General features: G+C 39.8%; 1 protein-coding gene across 1 annotated transcript in view; it reads left to right on the top strand.

Annotated features, from left to right (window-relative positions):
• Nucleotides 1-15,311, top strand: part of pdzd8 (PDZ domain containing 8) — a 199,803-nt gene that overhangs the window by 88,840 nt on the left and 95,652 nt on the right. The window contains 1 exon segment of the mRNA XM_080205842.1: nucleotides 2,232-2,334. Within this exon segment, the coding sequence (XP_080061968.1) occupies nucleotides 2,232-2,334 (103 nt within the window).

Genomic DNA, 15,311 nt, shown 5'->3' with positions numbered 1-15,311 from the left:
AGACATTGGGATACAGTAGCATAGTGCTACAGAACTAATAACCCAGAGATGTCATTTCAAATCCCATCATGGCAGCTAAAGAATTGAAATGCAGTTAAAGTAAATCTGGAATACACAGAAATACTACTTTTTTGTTTTAAAAAAATCTCCATCTGCTTCATTACTGACCTTCAGAGAAGGAAATATAGTGTCTTTGCTGGGTCAGGCCCATATGTGACTCCAGATCTCCCCACAAGTTGCTTGACTCTTAACTTCCCTCTGAAATAGCCTAGTGGGTGATTCAGCTGGAAAGGGATAGACAGCGTTGCCCACAATCTGTGAATGAATATGTTTTTAAAAGTTCCCTGAAGCTTTCCTCCAGGGCATTGTGCTGCTGTTTGCTGGCTCCTCACGAGAGGGCATTAGAGATTTGCGTTGCTGAGACTGATCTGTTGCAGTTAGTTTAGAACAGAATTCAGAAATGTTCATGCGTAACAAATTACTGTGACCCTTTTCTTAGCTAAGGCATTTGAGTATTTTGTTGTCAAATCTTTTAATTGAGCCATTTCAGACTTGAGGAATTGTGCACATTTTTAATTTTTACCCAGTGGCCAACCAGCTATTTCAGGTAAAGAATTATTGAGACTTCGGCATACAGAAAGTTACCGGCATACCTCAGGTTACAGCCACTCAATCCAGTGACTACTAACCAGCAAAGTGAAGCTTGGTGATAATAAAGGCTACATTTGTTTTAAAATACTGTTTTTGATGCCATGAGGAATAATATGAATTTGGTTGATGTAATCTATAATTTCTTCAGCCCCACCTGTAAACTAAACAGTTTATTCTTTTGTAAATTTGCTTTACTGGAATGATCATCAGGGGTAATAAGTGAGGAATACATGGAAGCGTGTAAAATTACTGTAACTAGTACATATAAGGGATTTCATTATTATGATTGCTGGGTCGTGCTATTGTATGACTAGATATTGGGCCCTAGAGGAAGGGAATGTGTGAAGCCTGCTTACCAGTGAGATGGGTAATGCTGATGTAAACATTTGGAACAAATCAACTTCTCGTGTTCTAATGACTTAGCAAAATACTTCACATGCAAAGAATACTTTTGATGTGTAGTTACTCTTGTAATCAAATACAGCAGTCTAGTTGCACATCTATTCAGGTGCATGTAAAAATCCATGGAGCTACAGAAGGAATAGAAAATTCTTTGAGTCCTGACCAGCATTCCTCCCTCAGTGAAGAACATTTGAACTGGTCATTCTCTTGTGGGATCTTACTATGTGTAAACCAGTAGACTTATTTTACCTACCTGATATTAACAAATGTACTTAAAAAAGAAAATTATTGTATGTGAAAGAAGTAAGGGTTTCTAAGACCACAATGCAGCTCTATATAAATGATCTTTTACTTCTTCGATTCTTCAAGAGGGTTGAGGTGGCAGCTACCTCAGTGTGCCTATTTGTACTAGTTAAACATGGTGGCCTTCAGTCATCTGAAACTTAATTCTCCTGTAGGAGCAGAATACTACTTTGTGGATTACATGTTATAATGCTGTTGTCTAACTCCAGGCAATGTCTTTGTCATTCTGGGGATTTTGAGGTATTCACAGATATCCCTGTATTTCCAAAATGATCTAGGACCCAATATTTAGTAAGGTTATGGCCAATTTTGAATTTGGTTGTGATTGTCTCTGCATATTTTATTAATTTACTTATTTTCCTCCACCATCCACCCCTCTATCACCACCTTCACATTCTGCTCTCCCGTCCCATACTGATTTGTACTCTGCCTTGGTCCCATAACTGCTGGCTTTCAGCCCCTTGCCCAAATGACCGTTCTTCATGACTAAATTTAAACAGTTCTGGCCATGAAAGAGGGACACAGTTTAGCTCGGTCAGTTATCCAGTCAAAGTTCCTAAATAATGACCAAGTACTCTGACTCTCAGCCCCTGCTCTCCTTATCATAAAGTTTCTGAGAATAACTCTCTCATTTAGAATCAGTTTATTCAACAGAGATTGTAAACCCAACCTGGAACTTTTTGGTCTCTATGCATTAATTCCAAAAGTATTTACCTTTTTGTTGTATCAAATGGAATCAAACAATAACCAATAGGGCAGGAAATGAAAGTCAATGTAATAAAAGCTTTTTGAGATCAACACTAAATAAGCATTACACACATTTTATGGACTGCATGAGCCTTTTAAAGTACTAATCATATTACCCTCTCGTTTAGGTTATTTATACTGGGATTCTATGACCGAACTGAACACATTCACTGTACTCTGGAGTTGAGCACCAGCGTTTGGAAAGAGAAATCTAGAAGCTCCATCAAAACGGTATCATCTTTTACAGTACTATTGTTCTGAAGTGAAAGTATTTTATTGTCAACTGGAGACTTTTTTGTGAAACACTGAACAAAAGAAATAGTAAAAACCTAGTCCTTACAAAAAAGAGAATTTGTATGTTGCTAGGCTCCCTCAAACAAAACTTGCATGAATTTTACACCCAGATAATTGACGACCCCCCATCCCCCATTAATAATTCACACGTTCAAGAACTATTGAAGTGACTGATTTTCAGTTTTTAGCATACAGGAAATATAATCTCAATCATATGTTGATTACTTGAGTTCCATGCTTTAAAGAAGTGACATGTTTCAGTTTCATGATTTTTTTTCTTAATGAGGATGGATTTTACTTTCATTACTCTGGAGAGTATTTTCCAGCTTTAAAGCTCCATCGTGTGGCTATCAGCTTAGCTGCACCCATGATTCAGATTGAGGGACAAAGTATTGAGCTTGTTGTGTCTACCATTATCTCATGAGGGGTGGGTGGAGCAGAGGGGGGGGGGGGAGGGGGGAGAGGGGGGCACGTGAAACAGGGCCAGACTTCAAATAGGTAGGAAGCTGCAGCTGCAGTCTGTTCGAACCATCCACTTTAAGTGTAGTGGCCTGACCCAGTAACTAGACAGTACCTTAATGGGAATGTGATTATGTAATAAGATACTGCATACACGTTTCAACAGTTGGGAATTTTTGCTCCTTTAGATTGTTAAGAATGAGGCATAATATGTTTACTGCATAATATGTTTGCTCCCATTGTCACTGAACAAATGACATTTTGTTATTTCATGTGATCCTGAGCATATGTCTTGTGTGTGGAATGTTTTGTCCAGCAGAGGGCTATCTGGTCCTGACTCTTTTTTAGTCAGCTTTCATCATACAGTGTTTAAATACAATCCATTGCCATCCTGGTATTGCTGTTTGTTGCAAAATTTTTATTTTTGTTATCAACAATTTCCAAATGCCTACTGATGCGTCGGGAATTTGTCCAGTACCAGAATGGTCAGCCACAGGTTCAAATGTAACATCTTAATTAGTTTTATATGGATGTCCATGACATCTTGTCCAGTACGATTTCTTTCACCGCCCACCCGTTGCAATGAAATGAATGAAAGACGCAATGACTTTGCACTGTATTTCAGTATAATATTTCCCTTTTTCAGCTGAATTTTTAATGCAGTGTCACATTTGTCTCCCTCGTTATGTGTAGTATGTCTGTGCGACTGCTCTTTTGCATCCACAGTTGTGTATTTTGTGGAACAAAAATTTATATAGTTCATTTAATACAGTCAAACATTCCCAAATACTTCACAGGAGTGTTATCAAAGAAAATGTGGCACCAAGACAGATAAGGAGATATTAAGTAAATTGATAAAGGTCTGGTCAGAGATGTGTTTTAAGGAACACTGTTATGTCCTCAGTAAGGACCAGTATTTTCCAGAACGAAACTACAGGATTCCGTTGTTTAAGGCAGAAGCATGTTCAGCATACAAGAGATAACAAAGCAAACACTAAATTCTATTTATTCCATACTCTAACATTGAGACTTGACATGAGTTAAAACATGAACTAACAGGCAGCTGTGGTTGAATGTAAATTATACATTGCAAATTAAATGGCAGATACAATTAAGGCAGAGCATACAAATTGGCTCAGCAGTTCACTCAGATTTTAGTAATCACAGTGAGTCACAAAGTCTTCAAACACTGCCTTTTTCACGAAGAATTTCAGTCCCTCTCCTCTTAGGAGCTAATTTGATCCCCAACTGACAGCAGTGCACAACAATGGGAATTCAACATGTATGGTCTTCTCCACAAATGGCAGATGTCTGCAGATCCTGCTCAACTTAATCCGGATGGGGCAGTTCCACCATTGTTATCTTATAGAAACAGAAAACACTGCAGCAACTTACTTTCTATATTCTCAGCTTCTTGATCTAGCCTTTTCATGTTGAGTGTTCTTCAGCTTGTCTGGTCTGCTCCAATGGACTCAACAACTGATACTGCACAGCTTGGAATGATCCATGACCTTTTATATCTTTCAAACAAGCGTGCTTCTTTGTTCTAGATGATGCCAAGATTCTTGAGTGTTGCTGGAGTTGCACAGGCAAGTGGGCTGTATTCCATTACATTCCTGATTTGCACCTTGTAGATGGTGGACAGGCTTTGGGGAGGTAGGAGGTGAGTTACTTGCCGCAGCATTCTTGGCCCCCTCACCTCAGCTCTTGTAGCCACTATGTTTATGTAGTGAGTCCAGTTGAGTTTCTGGTCAATTGTAACCCCAAGGATATTAACAATGGGGGATTCAGTGATGGTAACACCATTGAATATCAAGGGGTGGAGGTTAGATTGTCTTTTATTGGTGGTGGTCATGCCTGTCATTTGTGTGGTGTGAATCTTACTGGCAACTTATCAGCCCAAGCCTGGATATTGTTCCTTTGCAATTGCTGGGTCAAAATCCTGGAATTTCCCCCCCTTATGGCATTGTAGGTCAACCTACAGCACATGGACTGCCGCGTTTCAAGAAGTTAGCTCACCACCACCTTCTCAATGGCAACTAAAGATAATAGAAACCAAAAATATAATATGGAATAGTCAGCATGAATTTCAAAAGGGAAATCTTGCTGCCAACTTTATTGATTTTTTTTTTAAGGGGTTGAAAGAGAGAGTTGTTGTTGTTGTTGATATTATAGTCGGTGTCATTTATCTGGATTTTCAAAAGGCTTTTGATGTGTTCCATAATAGACAGACGGATAAGGTCAGAGAATGTAGAGTCAGGGAGGACTGACAGAAAGGATTGCGAGCTGGTTTCAAGATAGAATCCAACTAACTTCCTACCCTTTCTATTGAAGAAGTGTTTCTCATGGAAACCAGCAAAGATGTTCATGTGAGCTGGGCCAAGAGTTTTTCAGTTTCTAAGTGTCTGATGGAATGACATCTAACCTCCTATCTCTTACGTATTTCTGATACAGAGATGATGCATTTGCTACATTTGAATCCACAGCCCCGTGTCAGAATTCACTTACATATCTTAATGCGCTTCATTGTGCGCTCAAATTTACCTTTGACATGGAACAGTCAAGTGAACTCCCTTTTCCTTAATGAGCTAGTTGAAAAACCTACCAATGGGTTCTCTATTGTTGTCTACTGTAAGCCTACCGTCACTGGTCAACACAAGCATTCGGATTCTTCGGTTTTGGTCTCATTGGCAATCTTGTAAATAGTGCATGGAACCATTGCTACCATACAAACTTGATGAAATAGGATGCCTCAAAGCCATCCTGCTGTTATCCTGATTGGATCCTTTTCGCTGTATGTTGTGCAAGATCATGAAGGGGCCCAAGGTCAATACTTTTGATCCTGAAAAGTGCAGCCTATCTCAGATTATCCAGAAAGGTAAGCTATCTCAAAAATATGAGCAACAGGTGAAACTAGCCATTTCACACTGTTACTATGCAGTCACAATGCAAGTGGTATTTACCACTAATAGGATGCTGTTGTCCAAGCCAAAAAGATGTTCTGTCTATCACACTAATGAATAATGTGGTATATGAAACTCAGTGTCAGTGTGATGCCAGATATATAGGCTGTACATCCCAGTGACAGATCAAATCAAACATCATGTCCCTTTGGCTGCTTGCAACAAATGAAGTACCGATTCTACCCACTCAGCCTGTGCTTGCAAAACTCTCAAAATTTAATGTCCATATACCGATTTGATTCTGTGATTGGACAGTACTTTCTAAACAATCCTGATTGTGCTAAGAATTGCATCGACAACTAATTTAAGATTAGCATGTGGTGGTCTCACAGTGCTAGAAGCATCATACTTTGGAATACAAGGCCCTGATATTTGCAGGCAGAAGGAGCATGTCTCTGCATTGTGCTTTTTAAAAGCTAAGCAAAAGCTTGGGGGACAGTCATTCCTTGTTTCATTCCCAGTGATAATGAATGCCATGACCAATTAGAGTCAGCCTGCCTGGTTTGAGTTTGTACAAAAGCTTGGCAATTAGTTGTTCACTGGCGCATTCTCCTTGATAAAATACAGTTGACTTGCCAACCAACCAGCACTCTTTTCTCAGACTGTGTATATTGTTCTCTTTACAATTGATATTCTTGAAAACCTGTCCTAAAGAGTGCAAGACAAAACTGCATGTCTCTCTTCAGCAATCGCTACAGTGGAAAATAATGAAAATCATCAGAAATACTCAGAAGTAAAACTTAAGTGGAAACCTGAAACATAGTTCTGTGCATCCAAATGCAATTTATGTTTTTATTTTTTAATGTTGGGACAGTAACCTCTTATAAACAGCTAGGGGCAGTATAATACAACTGAGGGAGAATTTTCAAAGCTTTCAGAAATATATGTCATAGACTACTATAATCCTGCAAGCGAAGTCTAGACGTGACAGTCCTGATTTCAAGTAATACTGCCATGTTTTATCCCTTCTGACTTATAACTAAATGTAGTTTTATTCACAAATTAACATGTGTTGTAATTATACCCTTTCAGTCTCTTGACATGTAATACTGTAATTATCTTAATGCATTGGTAATGAGCAATCTTTTCTTTTAAATGTCATGTACTAAATTCTATCCAGCTGCTTCAGTTTTTACGTGGGTACTTCAGCAAATTACCTAGTGTTCTCATCCTGTCCCTATTCAATTTTCTAAAGGTAAGTTGATTATTTTTCCCCCTCATTTATATTTTTATATTTTATTTTCATATGATTAGTATGTCATGGAAAGGGATGGAGGACATTTTCCACTTGAGGAATCCATGAGCAGAGTGGTCAGATGGACCTGGCCATCTTGTAGTATTATTCTTTTTGCTTTTCTTTTTTCTGATGGTTAAGATTCTTTTCAGTTTTTCACATCAGGAGAAAATTGTAATCACCAATTACTGGTCCCTGTCTAATTGAACAGGTCCAAATTTTCTTCAGGGTCAATTTTCTTCACTAACTTTATCTGTAATATTCTATTTTATTTTCAGCACCCTGTGGAACTACAGTCCACCCTAATCAGACAAACTTTGGTCAACACCAACTTATGCAAACTGTTGAGCAAATTATATAACGGGTACTATGACCTGTAGACAAGGCAGGGTTGGAGGGAGGTTGATGAGACTGGGATGGGGGAGGGTGGGGCTTGATAATCAGCCACTCAGTAAAAGAATTAAATTTGATGCACATGGCATTGGACAACAAATGATTTGCATGCCCAAAAGGATTTTCTACTGCAGTGTTCAGTCATTGAGGCTGCATTCGTTATAAATAACATTGTGCATCATTTCCATGCTAGAAAGTTAAGGCAACAAAATAACATAATTGAAGGACAGAGTTCTGTCTGGGAAAATTGGAAGCTGTCCCCATGACCCTTGGCAAGCTGCTTCCTGATGGTCCTCGCACTGCAACCCAGTGGACAACTTCCTAGACAGTTGATGCAGGATGAAATCCATATGAGCAGCAAAGAACTATTACACCAGTGCTTTGCAAGCTATTTTCCAGTGTGACTCTATTTTAACACTTCCACTTCCTCAAGGCAATTGGGAATGGGCAACAAATGCTGGCAATGCCCGTATCCAATTGAAAGCATATATTGAAAAAAGCTGCTGAAAATTAATATAATCCTATATACCACCAAAAACCAAAGTACAATAAAGCAGTATAGTAACATTCAATACTGTTAAAATTTGTGAATTATACATGCATATATAATGATCCATCATATAAATATGAAAACCTGTTTTTAAAGTACTTTATAGGAAGTTATTATTTCACATAGGGTTGCAACAGGATCTTGATGAATTGGGCCAGTGGGCCGTGAATGACAGATGGAGTTTAATTTGGATAAATGTGGGGGCCTACTCAGTTAATGGTAGGATGTTGGAGAGTTATAGAACAAAGGGAACTAGGAATACAGGCTCATAGGTCCTTGAAGATGGAGTGACTGGTGGACAGGGTGGTGAAGAAGGCATTCGGCGTGCTTGGTTTCATTGGTCAGAACATTAAATATAGGAGTTTGGACCATTCGCTGAAGTTGTACAAGACATTAGTAAAGCCACATTTGGAATACTGTGTACAGTTCTGGTCACCCTATTATAGAAGGGGTATTATTAAACTAGAAAAGATTTACTAGGATGCTACCGAGACTTAATGGTTTAAGTTATAAGGAGCGGCTGAATAGACTGGGACTTTTTTTCCTGGAGTGTAGGAGGCTTAGGGGCATTTATAAAATAATGAGGGCCATAGATAAGGTAAATAGTCAACATTTTTTCCCAAAGGTACAGGAGTCTAAAACCAGAAGGCATAGCTTTAAGGTGCAAGAGGAGAGATTAAAAAAAAGGTCCGTAGGGGCAATTTTTCACACGGTATTGAGTGACTGGAATGAGCTGCCAGAGGCAGTGGTACAGGTGGGTACAATTTTCTCTTTTAAAAAGCATTTAGACAGTTACATGGTAAGATGGGTATAGAGGGATATGGGCCAAATGGAGGCAGTTGGGACTAGCTTAGTGGTTAAAAACTGGGCAGCATGAACAAGTTGGGCTAAAGGCCTGTTTCCATGCTATAAACCTGTATGACTCTGACATCCTTATAAAGGCTTCAGTCAACTTCTCCATTTTTCCTGGTGATGAGTGTCTGTGAAGCCCCTCTTCCTCTAACCTCTGCACATTCTAATTATAATGTAAACACCACACAAACCCATCTTCCCAAAACCTCCCACCTTCACTCACCAGCCCCTCTCCTGTCTCCCCCACTTCAGGCCTGTCAGAAGCCACCAACTCCTGGCTCTGCTGCTGTAAGCCCCCTCCTTCCACCCATAGTGCACCTCTACAAACACCAAAGATACAAAGGAAGTGACAAGGAATCTATCAGTTGCTGCCTGAGAAATACAGGAGAAATAGGGTTCCATGGGGCGCCAATGAACAGAACATAGGACAAAATGTAAAATCGCTGCTTGCTCCCAGTTGTACAAGTTTGCATCATGAATCGGTGCATACTCATGGCACTGATTTTTGCTGCATTCCATTATTGTACAATTTGTTGAATCTTTACAAGTAGCTTAAAAGTTGATTAATTTGCCAAAAGGCTGCCAAAATGTCATTTAAAGTGTAGGGATACCTATGATTTTAGTTACATATAGAAATACTCCTCCAATTGCTTGGCAAGGAGGGTTTGCAAGAAACTTTGTGACGTTACGAGGAACCCCATAATTTCCTTCAGCGTGAGTCATGAATTGGCAGCACTGTTGCTTCACAGTATCAGGGAGCCAGGTTCAATTCGCAGCTTGGGTCACTTCTGTGTGGAGTTTGCACGTACTCCCCATGTCTGCGAGGGTTTTCTCCCACATTCTGAAAGACATGCTGGTTGGGTGCACTGACCCAAACAGGCGCTGGACTGTGGCAACTTGGGGAATTTCACAGTAACTTCATTGTAAGCCTTACTTGTGATTGATAAATAAACTTTTGACTTTAAAAAGGTTTAACTCTCATTTGAGATTCACCAGTATTGATTCCAGCGATGTGACCACAGAATCCAGGTTGCTGACTGATACTTGGATCATTTTGTGTCTTCTGTTGACTTAATAGGCAAAAACTATTCGTACAAATGGAATTAGAAATAGATAATAGAAGCAGGGGGAGGTCATTCGGCCCTTTGAACCTGCTTTACCGTTCCTTATGATCATGGTTGATCATCCAACTCAGTAGCCTGATTCTGCCTTTTCCCATATTCCTTAATCCCCTTTGCCCCAAGTGCTATATCTAACAGCTTATTAAAAGCACATAATGTTTTGGCCTCAATTACTTTGTGTGGTAGTGAATTCCACAAGCTGACCACTTTTTGGGTGATGAAAGTTCTCCTAATCTCTGTTCTGAATGGTCTATCCTGTATTCTCAGACTGTCACACCTGGTTCTGGACACCCTTATCATCAGGCACGCCTGCCTTGCATCTACTCTGTCTAGTCCTGTTAGGATTTTATAGGTTCCTATGAGACCCCGTTCATTCTTCTGAATTCCACTGAATACAATCCTAACTGATTCAATCTTTCCTTGTGTGTCACCTCAGGAATCATTTTGGTAAACCTTTAATATTGTATGTCAAAGAGAGCGACCCTGTGGCAGAAGGTCAGATTTCCATCGATTCAGTGGGTGAAGAATCTAGTGCGGTTTCCCCATGCTCCGTTATATGGAAGAAAGAAAAATATAAAGGAATAAAAAGTGCGTTTCGCAATCACCAGACCCTTCAAAGCACTTTACAGTCAATTAAGTGATTTTTTTTAAGTGCAGTCACTGTTATAATGTAAGAAATGTGGCAGGCAATATGTGTCATCTTCCACTTAGAGCAGTGTGATAATTTGCTTTTTTTCCTCATGTTGATCAAGAGATATATATTGGCTAGGATATCAGGGATAACTTACCTGCACTTCCTCGAGAAAACATCTACGGAGATGGAATTACTTCGCAGAATGGGGAAGCACAGTATGCAGATTGGAGGTTACTATCAGATCAGCCATGATCTTATTAAATGGTAGAGCAGGCTTATATGGCCTCCTCCCACTCCTTTGTTCGTATGTCCGTTATGTGCCAATAGTTGTCTAATTAGCTACTTCATGTCTGCAATCTAATAAAATTATTTCAATGTAAGTCAAGAATTAAGGCTAGAAAATATAAAGTAAAAATTCAGGACAAACATTAAGAAAGCCTTTAAGTATCTGTCAAGCAGGTCAAATAAAGGTAAGACATCGGGGTTATATAGAATGCAATTGGATTCTGTAAGCTTGTATAATGGATGGATAAAGTTTTGGCTGGACGTCCATTTCTTGATCCTAACTCAGATTACTGAGTAGTTGCTTTGTTAACCTTGTTTATTCTGAACTATGGGATTCCACTGCTATAAATGTTTGAATGTAATTTAGCCCAATGTTGAGCAAGTGGAGCTTGCTTAAAAAATGGAAAAAGTATAAAATATTACATAATTGAAAGGATTTCGGTTATTAATCTGTGAAAAATAAAATAGCAGTATAATGTCCACACGTTAAAAATTTAAAAAGCTACTTCATGTTTCCAGTAAATCAACCAGAAGATCTTTGTGAAATGGATTTCAACTCTACACAAAGCTCTGTATATTTTATTTGATTGACAGATACAGATTTACTAAATGTCTATCTGGTTGTGTGCTTTGGTTTTTTTATCAGTCCTTTCCTGCCTTCGAGTCATTGCTGCTTTCAAACAGCTTTGAGCACAACAAAGCTGGATTACACAGACTGTTTAGATTGTACAGCAGACATGGTGTACGTTGATAAACAGAACCAGCCTCAAAAATAAAAACTAGCCATTGCTTATCTTTGTCATTGAGTTTTGCAACTGTGGTTTACCTAATTGTAAAAGCCTTATTGGCTATGAGGACACAAGACCTTATTTATGTGGTTGACCCCACTTTCTTCATCCCCAGGAACTGTTTTGGTCTTAAATAACTTCAATCCCTTGTGTATCCAAATGGCAGTTACAAAGCTGTGCAAATATCCAGCTTGCACTTGACCAGGAAGATATCAATCAAATGATGTAGTTCAAACAGGGACTAAAGAAAGGCGCAAAGCAGATGGTGACTGGCACTATCCTCCTTAGGTTTAAATTGAAAGGTCATTTCACAAGGAACAATTTTTTTCATCACAAGCATGTTTCCTAGCTCCCATTTCAATGAGTTCAAACTGCCATTTTGCAACATATTTCTGCATATGGTTTCTTTTTAGAACCTGTGCAAGCCATTGCCTCAGAGGCCAATCAACCCTTGATAACTTTAGTGTATTCCTAAACTGGTTTTGAGAAGGAGGGCAGGGGGGAAGCAAGGTGGGGAGTGAGGGGGGGTGGTGCTGCTGGCAGGGTGGGTTAGCTCTGTACGTGAGGAGTGGTTTTGCATTGTTTTAAATGGAGCTGTCATCCCCAACAATCAGCTGAAGACAAATTTTAAGGAAGAGGGGCTATGGCTGTGCTGAAATGATGCCCAACAGTTGGCTACCTGTCTCTGTTCATCCCTGTTGGAGCCAGCATCAGTAGGTGCAAAGGCTCCGACATAAAATGGTAAATGGGCGGATTAAATCCCAGTGAACATCACATTCTTCAACGCTAACTGAAAAGATCTGAATCATTAAACTAATATTATGCCGTTGTCTACGTGTTAAAAAAACACCAAAAAAAGTCAGAAAAAGCAGGGAATGAGAAAATTAAAGAAGCTAGTATTAATGAAGAAATAGTACTTGAGAAGTTAATAGGACTGAAAACCAACAAATTCCTTGGACCTGAATTCTTCCTACAGTTTTGTAAAAGGTGACTGCGACGAGGTGAATGCATCAGTTTACATCTTCCAGAGTGCCTTAGATTTTAAAGTGGTCCATGTGAAGTGAGGGAAGAGGGCAAATATAGGCCAGTTAACCTGACGTGAATATTTGGAAAAATGCTGGAATCTATTGTTAGAGATGCAGAAACAGGGCGCTTTGAAAATCATAATGATTTGGCAGAGTGAACAGTTTATGAAAAGGAAATAATGTTAATTTTTTGATGTTGTAACTGGCAGGTGTATTTGTGTTTTCAAGAAGCAATTTGATAACTGTCACCTCAGAAGTTATTAAAGAAAAGCTCATGGGAATGATACTAGCATGAATTGGAGATCGGTTAATGGACAGAGAATAGAGTAGCAGTAATCTTCAAGTTGGCAGGCTGCAACTGGAAGGGTACTGCAAAGATCAGCAAATCAATGATTTAGATCAGTGCCCAAGTGTAATGTATTTAGGTTTGCTGACAATACAAGGTTATGTGGGAAAGTAAATTATGAGCAGGGTATAAAGAGACAGCAAAGAGATTTAGACAGGTTAAGTACGAGATCAAGTTGTAGAGAAGTGTCAAGTTATCCACTTGGACTGGAAAAATAGAAAAGCACAACATTTTTTAACTAGCGAAAGACTGGGAAAATTTGGTGTTGAGAGATACTTAGGAAACCTTGTAGATGAATCACAAAGTTAACATGCAACTACAGCAATCAATTCTGAAAGCAAATAGTACTTGAGTCTGTATTACAAAAGGCTTAGAGTACAAGAGTAAAGAAGATGTGCTGCAAATATCCAGGGTCTTGGTGAGGCCACACCCGGAATACTGTGTATAGTTCTGGTCTCTTTACCTAAAGCAGGATATACTTGTCCAAATAAGGAGTGTAACAAAGTTTCTACAGAATGATTCCTGGGATGAGATTGTGTAGACTAGGTGATTTTTTTTTCAGAAAAATCTATCTTTGGATGTGGGTGTTGCTGGCTAGGCCCGCATTTATTACCTACCCCTAATTCCCTTGAGAAGGTGGTGGTGAGCTGCCTTTTAAACCACTGAAGTGCTGTAGGCACACCAAATGTGCTTTCAGGAAGAGAGTTCCAGGACTTTGATCAAGCAACAGTTTAGGAATGGCAATACACATCTCAAAGACTGAGTAGCTTGGAGGAGAATCTCCAGCTGCTGGTGTTCCCATGTGTCTGCTGCCCTTATCCTTCTAGATGATAGTTGTGGATTTGGAAACTGGTATCTCAGGAACCTTGGTAAATTATTGCACTACATCTTGTAAATGATATACACTGCTCCCAAAGCGTGTTGAGCAAATGAATGGCACTGCATGCACAAACAATCAAGCAGGCTGCTTTAGCTTGGCTGGTGTTTAGCTGCCTAAGTGTTGTTGGAGCTGCAGCTCCAAGTGGAGAGTATTCCATCACACTCTTGACTTGTGCCTTGTAGGTGGCAGAGAGGCTTTGGAAGTCAGCAGATGAGTTACTCGCCACAGGTTTCCTAGACTCTGACCTGCCATTGTAGCCACAGTATTTATATGGCTGGTCCATTTAAGTTTCTGGTCAGTGGTAACACTCAAAGTGTTGATAAGAGATTCACTTAAATTCTGTCATGTTGGAGATGGTAATTGTCTGACATTTGTGTGGCACGAATGTTACTTGCCACTTGTCAGCCCACAACTGGATATCGTTCAGGACTTGCTGCATTTGAACATGGACCACTTCTGTTTCTGGGGAGTTGTGAATTGTGCTGAACATTCTGTAATTGTTAGAGAGTGTCCGCACTTCAGATCTTATAATAGAAGAAAGTTATTGACGAAGCAGCTAGAAATGGTTGGCTCTAGGACACTACACTAAGGAGCTCTTGATATTGGGATGACTGACCTCTAATAACCATAGCCACCTTCCTTTGTGGTAGCTAACACTCCAAACAGCAGAGAGTTTTCCCCTGGATTCCCATTAACTCCCCGTTTTGCTAGGGTTCCTGTTTGCTACACTCACTCAAATGCTGCCTTGATGTCAAGGGCAGTTACTCACACCTCACCTCTAGAGTTCAACCCTTTTGTCACATTTGAAGCAACGCTGTAATGAGGTCAGGAGCTGACTGACCCTGACAGAATCCAAAGTTAGCGTCAGTGAGCAGGTTGTTACTAAGTGCCACTTAATTGCACTGTTGATAACCTCTTGCATCCTTTACTGATGGTCAACAGTTGGTTGATGGGGTGGTAATTGCCTGGGTTGGACATAATTGGGCAGTTTTCCACATTGCTGAATAGATACAAGTGTCGTAGCTGTACTGGAACAGCTGAGGTAGGGGTACAGCAAGTTCTGGTGCACGTCTAAAGTACTATTACCAAAATACTGTCAGGACCCAAACTTTGTAGTATCCACTGCCTTCAACCATTTCTTGATATCATGTGGAATGAACTAAACGGCTGAAGACTGCCATCTGCACTGACTGCAGAAGTGTATTCAACCACAATCTGTAACTTCATGGCTCAGCATATCACCCACTCCACCATTACCAGCAAGCCAGGGAACCAACCTTGATTCAATGAAAAGTGCAGGAGGGCATGCCAGGAGCAGCACCAGGCATATCTGAAAATGAGGTATCAACTTGCTGAAGCGACAGTGTAGGATCACTTGCATGCT

This window comes from Carcharhinus amblyrhynchos, chromosome 17 (assembly GCF_965287045.1).
Source record: "Carcharhinus amblyrhynchos chromosome 17, sCarAmb.v2.hapA, whole genome shotgun sequence".
NCBI classification, from domain to species: domain Eukaryota; kingdom Metazoa; phylum Chordata; class Chondrichthyes; order Carcharhiniformes; family Carcharhinidae; genus Carcharhinus; species Carcharhinus amblyrhynchos.
Note: the sequence above shows the minus strand (reverse complement) of the source record. Positions and strands in the feature narration are given on the sequence as shown.